General features: G+C 46.8%; 6 protein-coding genes across 7 annotated transcripts; 4 read left to right on the forward strand and 2 right to left on the reverse strand.

Annotated features, from left to right (window-relative positions):
• The first annotated feature begins 2,695 nt into the window (after positions 1-2,695).
• On the forward strand, positions 2,696-4,581 carry LOC117586693 (opsin Rh1). Its single transcript, XM_034276958.1, has 5 exons — positions 2,696-2,899; positions 2,965-3,525; positions 3,594-3,741; positions 3,804-4,081; positions 4,145-4,581. The coding sequence occupies exons 1-5, from the start codon at positions 2,892-2,894 to the stop codon at positions 4,269-4,271; spliced, it is 1,122 nt and encodes a 373-aa protein (XP_034132849.1). The 5' UTR covers positions 2,696-2,891; the 3' UTR covers positions 4,272-4,581.
• Positions 4,273-4,723, forward strand: LOC117586387 (BEACH domain-containing protein lvsD-like; the record flags this gene model as incomplete). The annotated part of the gene is made up of 2 exons (XM_034276418.1): positions 4,273-4,489; positions 4,536-4,723. Coding segments are annotated over 2 exons (306 nt in total), but the record flags the coding sequence as incomplete, so codon positions are not given.
• On the reverse strand, positions 4,717-10,230 carry LOC117586691 (mitogen-activated protein kinase kinase kinase 15). Of its 2 annotated transcripts, none has more exons than XM_034276956.1 (10): positions 9,855-10,230; positions 9,603-9,797; positions 9,112-9,278; positions 8,152-9,049; positions 7,756-8,094; positions 6,824-7,626; positions 6,613-6,759; positions 5,666-6,556; positions 5,323-5,607; positions 4,717-5,264 (listed from the first exon to the last, which is right to left on the reverse strand). In XM_034276956.1, exons 1-10 carry the CDS (start codon positions 9,972-9,974, stop codon positions 5,018-5,020), a joined length of 4,092 nt encoding a protein of 1,363 aa, XP_034132847.1. In that variant the 5' UTR covers positions 9,975-10,230; the 3' UTR covers positions 4,717-5,017. The 2 variants fall into 2 exon arrangements, with proteins under 2 accessions (XP_034132847.1, XP_034132846.1); XM_034276955.1 differs by having other exon boundaries at positions 5,323-5,622.
• Positions 10,231-10,315: 85 nt separating this feature from the next.
• Positions 10,316-11,849, reverse strand: LOC117586692 (short-chain specific acyl-CoA dehydrogenase, mitochondrial). Its single transcript, XM_034276957.1, has 3 exons — positions 11,706-11,849; positions 11,415-11,624; positions 10,316-11,353 (listed from the first exon to the last, which is right to left on the reverse strand). Exons 1-3 carry the CDS (start codon positions 11,737-11,739, stop codon positions 10,380-10,382), a joined length of 1,218 nt encoding a protein of 405 aa, XP_034132848.1. The 5' UTR covers positions 11,740-11,849; the 3' UTR covers positions 10,316-10,379.
• Positions 11,850-11,942: 93 nt separating this feature from the next.
• Positions 11,943-13,244, forward strand: LOC117586344 (zinc finger homeobox protein 4). Its single transcript, XM_034276359.1, has 2 exons — positions 11,943-12,094; positions 12,153-13,244. The coding sequence occupies exons 1-2, from the start codon at positions 12,031-12,033 to the stop codon at positions 13,085-13,087; spliced, it is 999 nt and encodes a 332-aa protein (XP_034132250.1). The 5' UTR covers positions 11,943-12,030; the 3' UTR covers positions 13,088-13,244.
• Positions 13,245-13,881: 637 nt separating this feature from the next.
• Positions 13,882-21,311, forward strand: LOC117586337 (probable multidrug resistance-associated protein lethal(2)03659). The gene is made up of 10 exons (XM_034276332.1): positions 13,882-13,976; positions 14,394-14,568; positions 14,632-14,717; positions 16,672-16,831; positions 16,916-17,118; positions 17,204-17,385; positions 17,456-19,056; positions 19,107-19,600; positions 19,661-20,856; positions 20,915-21,311. The coding sequence occupies exons 2-10, from the start codon at positions 14,492-14,494 to the stop codon at positions 20,951-20,953; spliced, it is 4,038 nt and encodes a 1,345-aa protein (XP_034132223.1). The 5' UTR covers positions 13,882-13,976; positions 14,394-14,491; the 3' UTR covers positions 20,954-21,311.
• Positions 21,312-21,394: the final 83 nt, after the last annotated feature.

Consider the following 21,394-nt stretch of genomic DNA (forward strand, 5'->3'; position numbering starts at 1 on the left):
GGCAGCGGCAGAACACTTGCCGTCGTTTACCCACTCACGCTCACACACATATACACGTGCAAGCGCCAAGCTATTGTCGAACATAAAAAAATACAAAAATCAAATCATAGGTGTTTGTTAATTATACACTGTCCTACCGGGGACAGACGGCTTAACTTCATGGAGATTAAGTTTGGCAAAAACCACTAAAAAGTAATATTAGCCAGCCCCGTTGAGCACACTTGCGTATATTCCCATTTGGTAGAGTGTAGGCCAAAGAGTGAGAGAGAGTGCCATCACCCATCGTGCCATCGTCAATCGAACATTATTGACTTGAGTTCGATATTCGAACAATTAACGGCCTAAGCACTGGAAGGGCATACAACAACGGCTTTTGGTGCACGAATCTCCGCTTTTTTCGTGTCTGCCTCATTGAACAGGAAAACAGCAGCAGCAACAAATAATAGCAGCTCCAGCAAAAACAACAAATCGAAGCATTTATCTCGCTTATTTGCTAATGCTAAATTATCTCCATCTTCTGCTTCTTATTCACGTTCCGTCTTCTTCTTCTTGCGCTGCTGCTGCCCCCGCAAATGTTTGTTGCAATTGTTGTTGCACCTTTACCGTACCCCTCCTTTTTTTCCACGCTTTGTTTATGGTATTTTTTTTTGTTTTTTGCAGGTGGGCGAGCGAATACGAATTTTGTGTTTGTTTGTTTAAAGAAACCCGAATAAATGTTAAATAAATTGAAATGCGATTCATGTTTTCGCATAGTTTCGAAAAGTTTTCCCTTTGGATACCCTTCAATTTCAACAATTTATTGATAGATTTTACACCTACATACATGTACAAACAGAAATCTGTGCAAAAAGTAAACCGCAAAAACATAGCTCTGACACGATGATAATGATATAATAATAATGATGACGCTGAGAATGACTGCGAAGATAATGATGATCTGAGCTCAGCTTCCGGTTTTGCGCATTTGGTATGTATTTATATATATTTTTAGGTTCTATTTGATCTCCGTCTAACTTTATTTATCACACGATTAAGCCGTTTTATGGCTTATAAAATCTCTGGTTGGATGCGTTGCGGTGTAATTGATTTAAGCCAAAAGATCGTCCAAGCTTAACATGTGTCGACTGTCACATAAATTGTCACACACAAATTGACACTTACAGTGACGCTCATCGATTGATAGACAGCTCCCAGACTCTTGTCTGCCATCCCCTTGGACAGAATTCACTGTACTATTTGGACCTCGCTTAGTTTCTGCCATAAAACCATATAAGGGTTCGGAAAGATAGATTAGCTAAAAATTTGACCCAATTCAAGCAAAACAAAAGGCTTTTATGCTAAAATTTGGATCCACGAAAAGCAACCCCCCCACACAAAAGCGACACAAACGCACACCTATTCGGAAAATTAGTGTCCGCGACCAGACGCCCCAACAATCGGACCTCCAAGCGTGACAATGGAAGTGTGAATATATCAATCGCTATAGAGAGAGGGCATGAGTACCGTCTATAAGCAGCTTAAAGCCGGAGAGCCAAAGCCCAAAGCGGGGGATTACTCTCCGAAGAGTTTGTATTTGCTTTTGGGCATTTTTCTAATGGCTCGTGACTGTGAGTGCACATTCCGGTGGGACATTGGGTGTGGAATATTAATAGCATGAATAATGGATGCTACTCATCTTTATATATACGTTTTTATACCAGGTACTTGAAGAGTAAATAGGGTATATTGTATTTGTGGGAAATAACGGTTGTATGAAACGCACAGAAGGAAACATTTCCGACCCCATAAAGTATATATATTCTTGATCAGCATCAATAGCCGAGTCGATTGAGCCATGTCGTCTGTCCGTCCGTCCGTCCGTCTTGTTGAGCGCCTGGATCTCAGAGACCATAAGAGCTAGAGCCACCAAATTTTGCATCCAGACTTCTGTATGCTCACACTGAAACCAGTGTATTTCAAAAATGAGCCACGCCCCCTTCCGCCCCCGCAAAAGGGTGAACGCTTGGGAGGCTTTTTACAATTTTGAAGATACAAGAGCGTGCTAAAGGAGCGTGTTGGTGTGAGTAGTGTTGTTGATGTAGATGACAGATGAAGAAAAAATTGAAAATTTGACAAAACACCGCTAAGGTGCAGATGTAGTCCTGAGTGCCGGGTATAAAAGTTGTGACCCGTAAAAAGCGTCGCACACGTCCCTTCTCGTTTTTGTTACTTTTAGAGAACATAATTAAATGACATACGGAAATCCACTTTTGGATATATTCCATAATTGAGCTCACTGCTCAACACGTGTCGCGTGTTATGCAGCAGCGCCACTCGGTCTGGTACGCATGGCAAACACGAACTCTTCTTAAGTTTCCCTATATCTGTTTCCCATCGATTTCTTAAGCATTGACTATTGATCGCTGACTTTAGACGCCTCTTTTTTCGGGCACAATGTCAGAGACCCATAGAGGAGAGGCAATAATCGAGTGCTGAAAGAAGCCACTTAAATGTCAAACTATTGACATTGGCCCATTGCAATGGGCAGTGGATTCTCTTGCGTTTTGTTATGGTTATTATGATTATAAGCCAAAAGCTGTCTGCACTCTTGTACAATATATTTTTAGGTGTCTTGGCTAATTGAATTTGAACCATACCAGGGGGGAGCTCTTTCAAGAATCTCCAAGAAAAACTATAAAAGCCTGAGACGCCAGTGCGGACGTTGCAGGTTTCCAATGACCCATCGCCGCGAATAGTCCGCTCCAGTGAAATTTTCAGAAACAAATTAGGGAGTCCTTTAATGTAAAAAGTGTTTGAAAAATATCCAACGGAATTTGCAACCTTTTTATGTAGAAAGAGTGTGCTATATAGGCGGGATATAGTGACACACAACTGGGAAAAATCAAATCAAAATGGATAGGTAGGAAGACATCGTAGATCGTAGATGATGGAATGATATCTATACCATGAGTTGTTCTGTTGCAGCTTTGCAGCAGTAGCCACACAACTGGGGCCGCATTTTGCAGCCCTTTCCAATGGATCGGTGGTGGATAAGGTCACACCCGATATGGCGCATCTGATCAGCCCGTACTGGAACCAGTTCCCCGCCATGGACCCCATCTGGGCAAAGATCCTCACGGCCTACATGATCATAATTGGAATGATTTCCTGGTGCGGAAATGGCGTGGTGATCTACATCTTTGCCACCACAAAATCACTGCGCACTCCTGCAAACCTCCTGGTCATCAATTTGGCCATCTCCGACTTTGGCATCATGATTACTAACACCCCGATGATGGGCATCAATTTGTACTTTGAGACCTGGGTCCTCGGGCCCATGATGTGCGACATTTATGCGGGCCTGGGCTCCGCCTTTGGCTGCAGCTCCATTTGGTCCATGTGCATGATCTCCCTGGATCGTTATCAAGTCATTGTCAAGGGCATGGCCGGTCGGCCGATGACCATCCCTCTGGCGTTGGGCAAGATTGCCTACATCTGGTTCATGTCGAGCATTTGGTGCCTGGCCCCCGTCTTCGGCTGGAGCAGGTGTGCAGAGAAAAAACATCTTCGTTTGGTTCTTTAAGCAATATCCTCTCCTCTATCACTTTATCCAGGTATGTGCCGGAGGGTAATTTGACATCGTGCGGCATTGACTACTTGGAGCGCGACTGGAATCCACGCTCATACCTGATCTTCTACTCGATCTTTGTCTACTATATCCCGCTCTTCCTTATCTGCTATTCCTATTGGTTCATCATTGCTGTAAGTACACAACGCCTATATCCTCCCCTATATCCTCCAATGACATCCGTTCTCTCCTTCAGGCCGTTTCCGCTCACGAGAAGGCCATGCGGGAGCAGGCCAAGAAAATGAATGTCAAGTCGCTGCGTTCCTCCGAGGATGCCGACAAGAGCGCCGAGGGCAAGCTGGCCAAAGTGGCTCTGGTCACCATTTCGCTGTGGTTCATGGCGTGGACTCCTTACCTAGTCATCAACTGCATGGGACTGTTCAAATTTGAGGGTCTCACTCCACTAAACACCATCTGGGGTGCCTGCTTTGCCAAGTCGGCGGCCTGCTACAATCCCATTGTCTATGGCATTAGGTGTGTATAACCTATAAACCTATAATCATGATATACAATCCTGATCCTATATCTCTTTTATAGCCATCCCAAGTATCGCTTGGCTTTGAAGGAAAAGTGCCCTTGCTGTGTCTTCGGCAAGGTCGACGATGGCAAATCGAGCGATGCCCAATCGCAGGCCACCGCCAGCGAAGCCGAATCCAAGGCATAAGCAAAAACCTTTATCTTACAACAGCAACAACAACAGCAACAAAAGCAACAACTTACAACAACAACAACAAGAACAACTGCAGCAACAGAACGAAACGCTTTCGAATAACAACATCAAACAAAGGGGGAAACAACAACAATCACTCCGCCATAAAAAAATGTGTAAATTTCTTGCCTCTAAACAACATCTAAAAGCAACAAATGTTTATAAAAAATCAAATTATTAACAAACAATTACTGCAATGTCACTAAAGACGAAACCAACAAAAAACCTTAAACCAAAAAAATAAATGCAAACGAACTAGAAAAGTTATCAGAGGGGAAAAGTGTTCGAGTTTTCTGGCTAAATATTAACCCAACCCAACCAACCAAAATTTACATTTCTTGTACCCTTCCTTTCCTTCTACCTTTCAGGAGCTTGTAATAAAACCTCTTAATCGTGTTACATTTTAATTTTTGTTATTGTTTTAAATTAAGGCACTTAAATTCCATTTTGTTGTTTGATAAATTAACATGCATGTGAGGGTGGGTTGGGGGCAGGGAAAGGCACAAAAGCAGGGGAGGACACCCTGAGGACATTCCCCAAAAAAGAGAGAGAGAGAAGAATGTGTGCCATTAAGGTGACTGCTGCATACCCTGTAAATGGGGGGCATTCAAACAGCTGTTAGTAGCACATGAGACATACAAATTAACAATTAATTAAGGCATTGCTTTAGTTCGGCGGCGGCGACGACGGGCTGATCCGGTTCACTCGCTGCAGGAATCGTATTCGCTTTCGCTCTTTTTGATCTTCGTCTTGATGCCGCCTGTGGTGCCCGGTGTGCATGGTGTCGTGGTTGTGGGCGATGCCAGGGTATTGTTGTTCAGGGAGGAGCCACCACTACCACCACCAATGGGCTTGTGGTAGGTGCTGGGCGGACTATCCAGACAATCGGATGAAGTGCAGACACGCTCCTGAATGATGAGCTTCCACAAACGCACCTCAATGCCAACGCTGTAAGAGGATTTACATTTAGAGAAGGTCAACGATGAGGTATTCGTGGAATACCCACCGCAATCCCAAACGCATGAGATCGAGCTTTTCCATGTTGTAGATGAAATCCTCAAAGGTAAAGCCCTCATTCAGTATGAGTGTCTTTGAGAACTCATCAATGTCCTGTTGCGTTAGCCACTGCTCCAACTGCTCGTCTATCTCGTGCAGACCAAAGTTGTGCTTGTTTAGCTGCCGTCTGGCATTGCCAGACACTGCTGGACGTGCGCTGCCTGCTCCCCCGCCCACTGCCGCTGCACTGGGACTCATTCTATGGCACTTTTTGTTGAATCCATTGATGGTGCGTCTACGGAAGGAGAGTCTTTAATTAGATATACATTAAAAAGTGTTCCGAAATTCCCCACCTTAATCTCTTCCTGCCACCCATGTAGATATGGGCTAGCTCCTGGCTTATGTTGTGCAATGCCCGCATGTTCTGGCGCTCTTGCTCCATCATCTGGCGCTGCAGCTTGAGCTGATTCTCACGAATGTCGCGCAGTATGCGCACAGACTCCACAGAGCTGTGGAGTGCCCCATCGTAGCCAGTGTCCGAGGGCAGCACGCCGCCAGAACTGCTCAAGGGTAGGACCTTCTCCAGGCACTGCTGCCTCTCCTGACTGTCCGAGGAGCCCGCATGCTGCAGCGGTGACGTCTGCACGCTCTCATCATCATTCCCAGAGAGATCCTTGTCCGCCAGATTGGCCCCCAGCTCCGGCGAGAAGATGGTGACGGCTGCCTGCACGGCGCGCTTCACGAGATTATCCAAGGCGAACATCCAATGCGGCTTGATGCAGTGATACCTCAGGACACAGACGACTGCATCCTGAAAGGAGTACAGCGCCAAATGGAGATGATCCAAGGCCACTGCATCGTTGTTTAGCTTCTGCTTCAGCTCATTGATCGTGGCCTCCAAATGCTTCTCATTCTCGTTCATAATGTAGTCCCTCAATCCGCGTATCAGAACCTCAAGATCGCTCTTCCGTATGGCAATCGAATTCTGATCTGCATCGATCTTCTTAAGCCAAATATCGCAGATCTTGGACTCATCCAAAGCGAGGACTTTCGATAGAGTGGTGCGTCGCTGCGAGTCTTTTTTCAGCCTATAAAAACCATCCGTTTCGCTAGTCTCACTGATGCTAGTGCGCAGCGATGGCGTTGAGGGTTCAATCTCGGGAGAGAGCAGGAATCCAGAAGAGTTGCGGCGCTCCAGCAGGCTGGGCAGCTCATCAATATCCACAGAAGATGTGTGAGTAACGCTAAAAGGGAGCAACATTAGTTTTGCTGTGAGTGGGACTTGGGGGGCAGAACTTACTCCAACTCTGGTGTGGTGGGCGTATTGCAGGTAGTATTGTAGGTCAATGGAGGCGTCGTCTTGTGTATCAGGCGATCCGCTGGCACCGAAATGCTTCTGCCAAAGTCGGTATTAATGGGTAACCCAGGTCTCGGTTTTCGTGGTTTGCTGTAGGTATCAAAAGAGAATGTTAAATCAGTGTCTGTATCAATGGGTTATCCAATAAACTTACTCAGCCAGAAACGGATCCTCCAGCAGCTGCGAGGCCGATGGTCTGTCCAACACGCTGATCGCAAAGCAACGCAGTATAAAATTCTTGGCATTCGTGGACAGCTCCACGGGTATATTTGGATGCTTCTTGTAGTATCCCACTTTGAACATGGCCGCCTGGGCGCAACCCAACTCAATAAAGGGCGGTTTGCCGGTGGCCATTTCTACGTTTGTGCAGCCAAAGGACCAGATATCTGCCGCTGGGCCATAGCCACGTACACCTTGGTCAATCACCTCGGGCGCCATGTATTGGAGGGTGCCAGTAAAGGTCTCTGTCATGGGATTGATGCGCGCCAGCCGCTTGGAGGTGCCAAAATCGGAGATCTTGACGACCCCGCTGTACGTGTTCACCAGCACATTGTCGCCCTTGATGTCGCGATGGACAATATCCTGCTCGTGCAGGTACTTGAGTCCCTCCAGTATCTGCTTGGAGTAGAAGGCCATGGTGGACTCGTTGTCCTTGAGCGGACCCCATTTGGTCTCGAGCAAGTCGGAGAGTGAGCCGCCCGGCACCTGCTCCATGAAGATCTTGAAGAAACCATCCTCCGAGCGTGAGCCCAAATACTGTACGATATTGCGATGCCGCAGCTGCGAGTGCAGTTTGATCTCCTCGTGCAGTGGCTGCACATCCTGTGAGTTCTTCTCCGGCACCTCCTTGATGGCAATTCGCACTTGCGTTTGCTTATCCCTGGCGGCATACACCGTGCCGTAGGTGCCCTTGCCCAGGACCATCTTGCGATTCTGCTCATCATAATCGTATTCGTACTGGAAGAAGGTAATCGGTAATCGATTATAATAGATCCTTAAATTATGTAACGGACAAAGTCTTCCATTTATCGAAAATTATCGATCCTTTATCGATGACATTTAAACACTCAAACACCCAAGACTCACCTCTATTTGTGCATCATCATTGCTGAGATTAACAAACACCTCCTGATCGGCCGTCATTTCCAGTATCAAATCGTAAAACTTTTGCCGGCACTCGGGCGACGGAAAGTAGATTTGAAAGTCATCCGAGTTGTGATGGACATAAAGATACGCGCAGCGATCGTCGCGCTTGTACAGGCTCACAGATTTGATTTTCGAGGCAACAAAGAGGAAGTCGTGGAGCTTCTTGCAGGTGTTTTTGGAGTGGGCCAGACAGATGTTGACAATCTGAATGGATTTCTCATCCGCATCCATATTGATGGTCACATAGCTGGGCATGTAGATCTTCTGTGGTTCGAGTATCTATTAGAGGGAAAGATGTTATCAAAGATCATGGGAGAATGCTCTTTGGACACTAACCAATATGGGAAATCGTATGCTGTTCTTAATCTCCTCAGTGTTTGTGGCCTCCAGGAAGAAATCCATCCAGAATTGAAAGACCTGCTCTTCGATGGTGGGCATGCGATCCTCGGGCTTCTTGCGGAACCTGTGGATCAGCGAAATGTTGCCAATAGTTGACTTTAGATACCAGTTCGGGGGCTTCAGCTTGAACATGCACTCGGCCGCCTGAATGGCCTTCGCATAGTCCTCGGCCAGCACGGATATCTCAAAGAATGTGGCCACATCCCAGTATTCACTGAGCGTCGAAAGGCTGCCCTTCTTCCCGATAAGATTGTTCAGGGTCATGCCAATGTGTTGCAGCTCCTCCGTGTTGCTGAATTCCTTGCCCTCGATGACCAGCAGGGTGGCCAGATTGATGCCCGCGTACTCGTTCGGCTGCACTTCAAAGCTCTGGCGGTACCATTTAATGGCATGCGCCAGGCTGGTGGCGTCCGTGTAGTCCGACTCCACGAATATGTCCTTGTAGATGCGTCCGCATAGGCACAGCATGTCCGGGAAGTGGTTCTCCTTTTTCTCGAGCGCTTTCAGTGATGACTCCAGGGCCTTCTCTCTGTCTCCCTTTCGATTTCTGCGATTCAGGGCAAAGGCATAGAGGAAACTCATATTTCCCGCCTCCACAAACTTGCGGGTGTTTGGTATATTTTTCAGATCATTGACCAGCCGCACCATGGCATCGTAGTCCTGCACATCCCGCAGCGAGCACATAAAACTGTGCACCACTTCGCCGGAGAGCACATGCGGATCGTCCAGACGCTTGCGCATCTCATGGAGTATGGTCTGCAGTTTGGCCCCATTCGTGGCGTACGTATCCCTGGCTGTGCGCATATCACTCAGAAATTTCTCCCGCATGTGTGCTCTAAAAAACAGGGGATTTCCGTTAGCAGCAGGCACCCGAGATTAAGTTGGATTTCTACTTACTTTGATTGTATTTCCACATCTTGAAGCTTGCGACGCAGACGCCACTGCAGTGTGCCCACGCGACCGTCTCCGGGTTGATCTTTGCTGTTGGGTTGATTGGTCAAAAGGCAGCTATTGGTCTCTGCATTCAGTTTGTAGCTGAGAAACAAGTAATTGCCACAAGAGACCTGAGAGAGACGAGAGAGAGGTGTACACAATTTAATGACCGCCAGTGTAGGTGTGCTGCCAGTGTTGGGTGTTTGCGTGGGCGAGCGATTAAAAATAACAATAATACGAGCTATATATTCACCGGAAATAGAAAAACAACAAACAATCGTCAAGAAACATGACTTGTTGGCTGCCGTTTCAAACACACGCACAGATATTGCTCAACATTTATCTTATCGGAAATGCCGCCCGTTGCATCATTCGCAATAAGATGTTTACGGCTGGGCGGACGCACACATAGGGCACAACACCTCTGCCAACCCCAAACCCGAGATAATACACACCTTAAGGCTGAGAGTCTGTTTGGATTCCACATCGTTGTAGATTAAGATGATTTCCTTCATTCCAAAACTCTCCCGCACCCCGTAGTGATACGAGAGCGGTCGCTGCTGGGCCAAAACACTCAAATCTATAACCGCAACATCGGCATTGTAGAATGTTTCCATCACATTCGTCTCGCCGAAGTCCAATTTCTCAAACTGCAACAAAATGTTGTTTCAGTGTATTTTGTAAGGAATTTCCAATTGAACTCCCACCTGCACACGCTGAAAGTTAGCACCGGCAGCCTGTACTGCCCTTTTGACCTCCTCCAGGGCACAGATGCGATCTTCCAGATGATCGCCCACGACGGTATCAATTACACAAACAACGTCCATGGCTGCGGGCTATGCTATTCCTGGCACCGACCGATGGCTGGACTGGGACGGATGGATGAATGGACGGGGACAATTGGGGTGTTCGTAACGTACTTTCTGTTGGCCGAAATCGCGCACTTCAATTGTAAACAGCTTCATTACCACGTACTTGTGGCCATAGCATTGTGTTAATTGCCGTGCAACGAAAAATTAACAATAAATAAGGAAATTTGTAGAAATATGCTCGAGAGAACGCGCAGTAGATGCAATCAATCGAAACAGACAACCGAATATGTCGATAGCGCCATTATCGATAGCGCCGCCAAGAAAAATACCAAAACAAACCAAAAATACCACCAAAGTATGATTTATATAAAATTCACATTTGAAAACATTTTAATTGATTAAAAATCGCTCTCGTTTCACTTAACTGGCGTACTCCTTGAGTATGGAGCCCGCAATAACGAGACGCTGAATCTCAGAGGTGCCCTCATAGATCTCCGTGATGCGAGCATCGCGATAATGGCGTTCCGCTGGCATATCAGAGACATATCCCATGCCTCCAAGGATTTGAATGCATTGGTGGGAGCACAGGGTCGCAGCCTCGGAGGCTGCCAATTTGGCCATGGCCGCCTCCTTGGTGTAGGCCAGCTTGTTGTCCTTCAGCCAGGCGGCACGCCAGGTCAAGAGTCGCGCCGATTCCATAGCCAGCGACATGTCAGCAATCTTCTGCTGGATGGACTGCAGCTTGGAAATGGGTTTGCCAAAGGCCTGCCGCTTCTGGGCGTAGTCCACAGCCAACTCCAGGGCAGCCTGTCCAATACCCAGTGCCTGGCCGGCAATGCCAATGCGTCCTGCATCCAGTGTTTGCATCGCAATCTTGAAACCAAATCCCGGCTCTCCCAGCATGCTGTCCTTGGGGATTTCGCAGTCTTCGAATATCAGTTGGCACGTGGACGATCCTCGGATGCCCAGTTTGTCCTCCTTCTTGCCCAGCGAAAAGCCCTTCAGTCCTTTGGGTACAATAAAGGCGGAGATGCCCTTGTGCTTCAGCTGTTTGTTTGTCGTGGCAAATACGACTGCTGCTTCCGCCTCAAAACCATTGGTTATCCACGCCTTGGTGCCGTTCAGGACATAGTGATCGCCCTTTTCCGTAGCTATGGTGGAGGCAGCACCGGCATCCGAGCCATTGCCCGGCTCCGACAGAGCAAAGCATCCCACACGTTCGCCCGTCGTGTATGGCGTGATGAAAGCATCCTTCTGGGCGGCATTGCCAAAGCCCATCAGTGGACCCAGATACAGAGAATTATTGACCGACATTATGACACCCGCTGAGGCACAGCCGCGTGAGATCTCCTCCATTGCTATCGCGTACGCCAGATAATCCAATCCAGTGCCACCTGTTGAGCCATACACAACCTGTAGCTTGTTTAAGGAGCGAGCTGTTATCTCAGTTATTACCTAGCTCCTCCGGAATGGCCACAGCCATGACGCCGAGCTCCCCCATCTGCTTGATCTGCTGCGCCGGGTAGAGATGATCTCGATCGAATTTTGCTGCATTTGGACTAAGTTCGGCGTTGGCAAAGTCTCGACAGGTATTCTGCAGCATCTGATGGGTATCGGGGAGTGCGGCAATAGAGGCGATCTGCCGCATCGACACCGATCTGCGGGCTGAGAGCGAATTATCAGTAAAGATCTTAAAAAATGCATTACATCCGATCGAGATCAAAGTCCATGGGGAATTTGACTTACCAATGTTAAGGGAGCGGCTGAAAACGGACTGCATGTTGGCTGTTGGCTATTTCTAACTTTTTGTCTTTATAAAATCTGGCAAAAAAAACGTATAAAAACGACTTAATAAACTTGTTAATTTCATAAAATTAAAAATAATTAGTGTGCCCAAAGGTGAAGCAACAGGTTGTTGTTTGCCGAGTTTTTTGGTATATACTGAATAAACGCGTACTATTTTCCAGTAACACATTTTCCTGGTAACACAAATCTGCATGTGATACCTGATATCAATTTTATTTTGTTATTTATTTAAAAAACCCATAATAAAATCGGCAGAAGCGCCATCATGAGCGAGGAGCAATTCCTCGAAATAGAGGCACTCGAGTGTGCGTACGACGATGAGGTGGAGAGTAAGTATACAGCAACAGGCAATGAGAAAACAATTTATATTATTTCTGCTTGTTGCAGCATACATCGACATCGAGCCAAAGGAGCCAGAAGCAGATGATCAATCGGACAAGAAAACGAAACGACTTCATTGCCTGATTGAAGGCTGCAACTATATGACGGACAGGAGACGAGACCTTCGTCGTCACCGGCGTTCAAAGAAACACATCCATGCCATGGCGGTTTTATCCGATTCCGATTCGGATTTTGAGAGGCCTCTGTACAACTGCGTCCTCTGTTCGTATACAACAGCGAAGAAGTTCTGCTATGATCGGCACAACAAGTCTACGAAACATTGCCGTAGACTGGAAGCACTGAGCGATCCACTAAAAAAAAAGAAAGTGCCGCTGCGCCGTGATTTAGGATCGACTTCATCACAGCCATCCGATGGCAACATATACACCTGTGCTCCCTGCGAATACACAACACTCCGCAAGGAGTCTTTTCTGTTGCACAAGACGAAGGATAACCATCTGCATGTTATGGACGTCTTGGGGCGGAATAACCAAGTCATCACCTCAGGACCCATGGCGAATAGTGAAGGAGTAGTATTCACCCCGCCAGAATCTGAGGATGAGGTGGACAGCTACGATCGTGGAATATTTTACTGCGACCTTTGTGATTACAGCACCAACATTCGAAGCAGCTTTCAATGCCACAAGAAGTCGAGAAAGCACCGTGCCAGAGCTCAGGAAGCCGCGGAACTGGAAAATAAGTCTGAATGCTTGCCGGGTGCAGATGCAGACAGTACTCAGGCAGTAGAAATTATCTTATCCTGCGTCCCCGATCCGGAGCAGGGGCATGAACATCAGTTTGATGATACCATAGAATACGAGCCTGAGGTACAAGAGGAAGTGGTGGTGGAGCATGAAAACGACTTCCAGGAGATAATTTATTTGCCTGAAGAGGAAACGGGGGAGGAGCAACACTACTTCATAGTGTTAGGCAACGACTAGCAGAGAGCTGGCACTTTACACAGCACTGTTTCTGCGCAGATTTATCGCGCACGCACTGGGAAACTTTGTTTAACGTTTTTTATGTTTTTCTCTGCACTTAACTTGTAAATTAAGCACACAAAAAACAAATATAGCATTGAATTAAGTTTAAACAGTACCCAACAGCACCAGCCCCTATATCTTGAGTGACTTGCACACCGTGAACGACATTGCAATAGGAATCCTATTTTGTTGTCTTGTCTTATTGATTTGCCGTCAATTTTGAAGTTCTTGCTATTTGTTGCCCACCTTAATTTTTTGTTTGCGTTTTGTTTTCTTTGGAATAAATCGTGTTGCTTCCCGCCGAGGCGAGCGAGTGGTAAGTGCATACTCTATGTTCAACAAATTGAAACATTAAGAGGCTGCGAAAAGTGTTGTATGCATGAGTTTTGTGTGTGTGTGTGTTTGCAGGAGCATCTGTAGCAACAATAAACAGTTACATGTTGGTGCATGTTGAGAGATTTGCTCTCTCCACTCAGAACGTGTTCAGTGCATGTTCACTTGATCTGATCCAACATGTGATAGCGAGACGGCAAGTCAACAAATGTCGAAATCTGATTCAGTGAGACTGCTTTACCTTCCTATTACTGTACCTTGTGCCTGCTCTCTGGCTCTCTCTCTCTCTCTCTCTCTTGGCTGGACACGCTCTCATCTTGTACGATCGTCCGCACGATTGATAAGACAGGCACGAACCTCTCGCGACTTGCGACGCGGCCCCAAACGCCAGTCGGTGCATTCCCCCCTTTTTGACTATAAAAGCATTGGCCTGACTGGCCACGAGCCAAGTTTTTGCCGTTAGCCGTGCGAGCGAGAAGCTGCTGCCGCCGCAACATCCAAGTGTCAATTCTCTGTGAGTGCCTGCCGACCCATCAATGGGATTTTCCTGTTAACTAAACAAATTCTAAAACGGATATACACGTAATATTTATGTGGAAATTAAGTGATTTGAAGTCAGTGACGGATCAATGGAATAATTTTTGGGAATGTGTGTGCCACAGATCGTAAAATCTATCAAAACGAGTACATTTTATCGCCTGACCCCAAAACAAACCAAAAAAACAATGTTAATCTACTAATAGTCCAAATAATCATCAGAAAAAAATTACTATCAAGTCATCATTAGTCAACAATTTGAAGATTGAAGAAATCTGTTGTCACAGATTGGGCATGGAAATATGCCATTCCAGATAGGAATACCCATCGATATGGGTCAAATTTCGGGGAATGCAAAGTGAAATTAATAATAATTTTGTATTCCATTTCATAGCGACACATATTAAAGAAGAGATATTGTATCCGCCGACCCGACCAATGACCAGGAAGTGAAAGAAATTATCCAAACGACCACCAAACCAGACCAACAAAATGCAATCAATGAAAGCCGACGAACTGCCGGAGAATCCGCGCGAGACCTCAAATATCTTTTCATCATTGATGTTCTGGTGAGTAAATTAAATATATTAGTATCTAAACTTAGTTATTAATTCTTTTTGATGTCCTTTTAGCTTTGCCATGCCCACATTTTTCAAGGGGCGCAAGAAAACTCTGGATGAAAACGATCTCTATCGAGCTTTGAAGGAACACAAATCGGGTGAGTCTTTCCAACTAATTGAGTCATTTGTTACGATATATAATCCCCAAAAATCAAAAGAGAGAATTGGTTGAATTGATGGAGTGTGCCTTGCATAATAAATGGGCATATTTTTGTATAATTTATGGCAATTTATAATGATGGAAAGCTTTCACAGGGCCATCCATCCATAATCTCAATCTTTTTTTTAATTTAATTAGGAAATGAAAAGTTGATAGGGCTTTGACGAAATGAAGAAGGAGAAGAGAAAATTGTTATCCGCACGTAAGCGAGATTATAATGCACGTGACGTCATGTGGCAGCCAGGGACTGTCAATAGATGGGGCTAGTATGATCCCAATAAAAATAAGAGAGAATTTTCACCTTAGAAAACGAGACTTCTGAACTTAGATCCAAAGACATATCGAAGTTCAATGTTCATTTGGTATAATTTTCAATGATCTTTGTCCCTCATGCTTTGGAGAGCTATGTAATCCCCAGTGCCATGAAGTGGATCGACACACTTCGTTGGTTATTAAAAATGCAGTCAGAAGGGTATAAGCACCTTTTGCAATATTATCACTCTGCACAGACAGCATTTCCCGAATCAAGTGCGAGAACGACCGCAGGGGCACTTCAAGGTACCACCGACCGACGCTTACGATTAGATAGGGGTTTAGCATGTGGCCTCATCACTGGAAAATATTGTTACTATTTCTGATTCAGATTCACATTCCCGCTGGCACATTGGAGTATTTGGGTTATTCCATTTCGGAACTTGAAGGATTACATTTTATGTGCCCCCATAAAGACTAGTTTCATTAAGATCATTTTAGGGGCCCTAAAAGGTTCCCAAATCCCACCCACAGATAAGATATTCTGCACATTCAGTGAATAATACTTTGTGACTAGCATTATCTTATATCCAAGCTGTCTTTATCTGTTATCATCCTTTAGAGACCTTTGAGTTCTCACTCCACACCATTCAAATCTTTCGGAATTGTCTCGAGCATTGTGGCATATCCCACCGGGTGATAGCTTTGACAGGCGTTCCTTTTGCCGCAATTAATTTAATTTTGTGCCCAAAAATAATTGATAGCATGCCCTATACTTCTACTAGTTGATAGGAAGATACTATATAGTAAATATAATACAATTAGCTATCTGTGTGGTTTATATACTCACTGCAGGAGATAGATAGTCCGTTAAGTGGTTCCTGACTTATGCAATGCCCGCATATCTCTTGCGAAAATAAATGATGAAGCGATACTTGATATGCCATTAAGTAATCTCCATGAAAGGTTAATCCCTGCAAGGGTAAAGCATTCCGGAAGTTCCATATACAAAGAGATGTATGTGTGATTCGCGATTTCCACTGATACCGGGAGTCGTATCGTTGGTTTCCTTCCCGATAGGAGCAGCTGTCAGCTGGTTGGGATTTGCGTTTGTTGCCAGTCATAACTCATGTTTGGCAGCCAAATCATGGACAATGGAGAGTTTATTAGGCGGTAAATCCCATAAAACAATGACTATTTGGTAGTGTCTATAGGTCCTAATCTTTGCATTGCATTTACGCTCTAACGATAACGATTACCCCTATGAGTACAAGTAAAGCCATTAATATTATTGTTTTCAAAGAGATCTAATGGGCAATTTCTCGACTCGAATGTTGGGCAAGGAGTCCATTTCAATTTGCATTTGGAACACAGATCTTAAAATAGTTTTCGGATGCACTTTGCTTCACTTAAACATTATTTTCATTCGTCAGATAGACCTGGTTTATGGCTCTCGGCCATGCATGTGGGCTTCATAATAAACAATCTGTCGCATCTGCCAATTACAAAATCCGAGCACAAAGTAAACTGTTCTTCGGACATTGTTTGTTATCGCGAATTATTTATTGGCCCGTCCAGCAGCAGCACTCACCTTTGGGAGTCTATTTGTTTCTGATATCTTAATATTGTATGCCCCACAGACACACTGGGCGCCCAGTTGAGCGAAGCCTGGGAGCGGGAGGTGGAGAAGAAGCGCAAGAAGAAGAAGACGCCCAGCCTGCTGAAGGCCTCCGTGGATGTGTTTGGCTGGCGCTTGGCGGGACTTGGCTTGGTGCTGTTTATACTGGAGATTGGTTTCCGGTAAGGCCACGCCCACACGCACACAGCGATGGGTTTGGGGAGTTATTTATGATCATACAATAAAGTATGATTGTTTATTTACAGCGTCACTCAGCCTCTTTTTCTGGGCGGCCTGGTGGCCTTCTATGCGGATTCGAGCAACCAGGAGGGCGATGGGGAGAACCAAGTGAAAGCCTATCTGTACGCCCTGGGCGTGATCTTGTGCAGTGCCTTCAATGTCTTGCTCATGCATCCCTACATGCTGGGCATGTTTCATCTGGGCATGAAGGCCAGGATAGCCATGACAAGTAAGTGGAATGGCGTGCCCCCAGAGGAGCCATGATAAATGATCATCTCTCACCCCGCTCTCCGTTGTTGTTGTTGTTGTTGCAGGCATGATATATCGCAAGGCATTGCGTCTGAGTCGCACAGCGCTGGGGGACACGACAATCGGGCAGGTGGTTAATCTTATATCGAACGATGTGGGACGGCTCGATCTGTCGGTCATACATATGAATTATTTATGGCTCGGACCAGTGGAGATTGGAATTATCACATATCTGATGTACAGAGAGGTACGAATATCAGGCTCTATTTCGGGCAGTGTAACTCCAAGTAATCCTTTTTTTTCTGTTATCCTTTTAGATTGGTGTCTCTGCTTTCTTTGGCGTGGCTGTGATGCTGATGTTTATCCCACTGCAAGCGTATCTGGGCAAAAAGACCTCCGTGCTGCGTCTGCGCACTGCGCTGAGGACAGACGAACGTGTACGCATGATGAATGAGATCATTTCGGGCATTCAAGTGATCAAAATGTACGCCTGGGAGATCCCATTCAGCAAGATGATCAACTATGTGCGCACCAAGGAGATGAATGCCATACGAAATGTGAACTACATTCGCGGCACGCTGCAGAGTTTTATTATGTTTGTCACGCGCATATCGGTGTTCGTCAGCCTCGTGGGCTTCGTGCTGCTGGGCAAGCTACTCACCGCAGAGAAGGCCTTCGTGATCACGGCATACTACAACATCCTAAGGAATACCATGACGGTTTATTTCCCCATGGGCATCTCTCAGTTTGCAGAGCTTCTCGTGTCGATTCGTCGCATTCAGACGTTCATGCTGCACGAGGAGACGAAAGTGCGCGACAAGTCGGATGATTTGGATGAGCAGAAACTGGGCAAGGCTGCCGCGGCTGCACTTGTGTCGGAGCCAATAGCCCAAGCTACGGGCGTCCTCAAGCCTAACAGTCGTCGTACCAGCGAGGCAGAGCCCACCATTAACATTAGTAACCTCAAGGCCAAGTGGGATAAACAGAGCAACGAAAATACGCTGGACAACATCACGCTGAAGTTCAAGCCACGCCAACTGGTGGCAGTCATCGGCCCGGTGGGCTCTGGCAAGTCCAGTCTTATTCAGGCGGTTCTCGGAGAGCTCAATCCGGATGCGGGATCGGTGAAGGTCAATGGGACCCTGTCGTATGCCTCCCAGGAGCCTTGGCTCTTCACGGGCACCGTGCGACAAAACATACTCTTTGGCCTGCCCATGGACAAGCATCGCTATCGCACTGTGGTGAAAAAATGCGCCCTGGAGCGGGACTTCGAGCTTCTGCCGTATGCGGACAAGACGATTGTGGGCGAGCGTGGAGCCTCACTCTCGGGCGGACAGAAGGCGCGCATTAGTCTGGCCCGAGCGGTGTACCGAAAGGCGGATATCTATCTGTTGGATGATCCTCTTAGTGCTGTGGACACGCACGTGGGACGCCACCTGTTCGATCAGTGCATGCGCGGATTCCTGCGCGAGAATATTGTGCTGCTGGTGACGCATCAGCTGCAGTTCCTGGAGCAGGCCGATATCATTGTGATCATGGACAAGGGCAAGATCAGTGCCATGGGCACCTACGCGTCGATGTGCCAGAGCGGCCTCGATTTTGCGCAAATGCTGACGGATCCGAGCAAAAAGGATGAGGGTGCCAGCGGAGATGCAGAAAAGAAGAAGGAGCTCTCGCGGCAGAATAGTAAACTACGCGATCGTCATGGCAGCATCTCCTCCATGGAATCCGCCGCAGAGTCTCTGGTCGTCGATTCGCCCATGCAAACGCAGGAGGCGCGCGTGGAGGGACGCGTTGGCATGTCGCTGTATAAGAAGTATTTCGGTGCCAATGGCTATGGTCTGTTCATTGTGTTTGCCTTCTTCTGTGTCGGCGCACAGGTGCTTGGCTCTGGCGGTGACATTTTCCTATCCTATTGGTGAGTAAATGAAACACGGGAAAGATCACTTACGAATGAATCTCTTGCAGGGTCAACAAGAATGGTGAAGCAGAGCGGGACACCTTTATGGCTCGTTTGCGTCGCGCTTTTCCCGAAACCCGCATCAATTCCGACACAGACCCCAAGGACATTTACTACTTTACGGGCATCAATGTCTCGGTGATTGTCTTTTCGCTGGTGAGGAGCATGCTCTTCTTCTACCTGGCCATGCGGAGCTCCACAACGCTGCACAACACAATGTTCAAGGGTGTGACGCGTGCGGCTATGCACTTCTTCAACACGAATCCCTCTGGACGTATATTGAATCGTTTCTCCAAAGATCTGGGACAAGTGGATGAGATACTGCCCTCCGTGATGATGGATGTCATGCAGATATTCCTAGCGATACTCGGCATAGTCGTGGTGCTCTGCATCATCAATGTCTGGTATATTTTGGCCACCTTTTTCCTGGTGATCGTCTTCTATGTGTTGCGATCGTTTTACTTGAATACCTCGCGGGATGTCAAGCGTTTGGAGGCAGTCAGTGAGTGGTTTTTGGACTAGTTTCCCATAGGTATATCATCTAATGTAATCCTCTTTACAGCGCGTTCCCCGATCTACTCCCATTTGAGTGCCTCGTTGAATGGTTTGCCAACGATTCGGGCATTTGGCGCGCAGAAGGAACTGATTGCAGAGTTTGACAATTACCAGGATATGCACAGCTCGGGCTACTACATGTTTTTGGCCACCAGTCGCGCCTTTGGCTACTGGCTGGACTGCGTTTGTGTCGTCTACATAGCCGTGATTACGCTCTCGTTCTTCCTGTTCTCCCCGGAGAATGGCGGCGATGTGGGTCTGGCCATAACCCAAGCGATGGGCATGACGGGCATGGTGCAGTGGGGCATGCGACAGTCGGCAGAGCTGGAGAACACCATGACGGCTGTGGAGCGTGTGGTAGAGTACGAAGATCTGGAGCCAGAGGGTGACTTTGAGTCGAAGCCGAACAAGAAGCCGCCAAAGGACTGGCCAGAGGAGGGCAAAATCGTCTTCGACGATCTCTCGCTGAAGTACTTCCCCGACAAGGCTGCCGATTATGTGCTGCGATCTCTGAACATTGCCATTCAGGGCTGTGAAAAGGTCGGCATTGTGGGACGCACAGGCGCTGGCAAATCCTCACTGATCAATGCCCTTTTCCGACTCTCCTACAACGAGGGATCGATTGTTATTGACAGGCGTGACACCAACGATCTGGGACTGCACGATCTGCGAAGCAAGATCTCCATTATACCCCAGGAACCAGTGCTCTTCTCTGGCACCATGCGCTACAACCTGGATCCCTTTGACGAATATAGCGACGCCAAGCTGTGGGAGTCCCTGGAGGAGGTGAAGCTCAAGGAAGTTGTCGCTGATCTGCCCAGTGGCCTGCAGAGCAAAATCTCCGAGGGGGGCACCAATTTCAGCGTGGGACAACGGCAGCTGGTCTGCCTGGCTCGTGCCATCCTACGCGAGAATCGCATCCTAGTGATGGACGAGGCCACCGCCAATGTGGATCCCCAAACGGATGCGCTCATTCAGACGACGATTCGGAACAAGTTCAAGGATTGCACAGTGCTAACGATTGCCCATCGTCTGCACACGGTAATGGATTCGGACAAGGTGCTGGTTATGGATGCCGGCAAGGCGGTGGAGTTTGGATCGCCCTTCGAGCTGCTAACCACCAGCGAGAAGAAGGTGTTCCATGCGATGGTGAAGCAAACGGGAGACTCGACATTCGATGCTCTGCTTAAAGTAGCACAAAAGGTAACTGGAAATTTTTGATTTATGTTAATTTGATTATTATTTCCTTTATCCATTAAAGGCCCATGATGATAATTTGAGGATCAAGAAAGATTCTTGACATTTCGCCGTACCGAAGGCCTTCAAAGACTATATACTTAAGATACTGGAACCAATTACGAATCATCCAGCGGCCAACGCGCGCATACAGAAGACCTTCCTCTTTGCGGAGGCCTCCAAGCAGAAGTTTTTAGGATAGCACAGCATACAGGATACCCACATCCCCACTAACTAAATGAATTTTTACTACCTTTAAACCATATCGCCCCCTACCTACTACAAATTGTGTACAAAACAAATCAAACTAATTGTTAGACTAAAAGAGTGTGTGTATAAACTAGGAGAGACTTAATCTCTGACAGAAGGTTAATCGTGTGCGCATGGAAACAGAAGTAAAATCAAAACAGCAGGACAATAAGGAGTAGAAGGAGAAGTGTGGTAGCAGGAGTGACTGTTTTTATACATATGTATGTGCAATATATTTAATTTTAGCTAAACAAAA

The sequence above is a fragment of the Drosophila guanche genome, unplaced genomic scaffold (genome assembly GCF_900245975.1).
Source record: "Drosophila guanche unplaced genomic scaffold, DGUA_6, whole genome shotgun sequence".
Lineage (NCBI taxonomy): Eukaryota > Metazoa > Arthropoda > Insecta > Diptera > Drosophilidae > Drosophila > Drosophila guanche.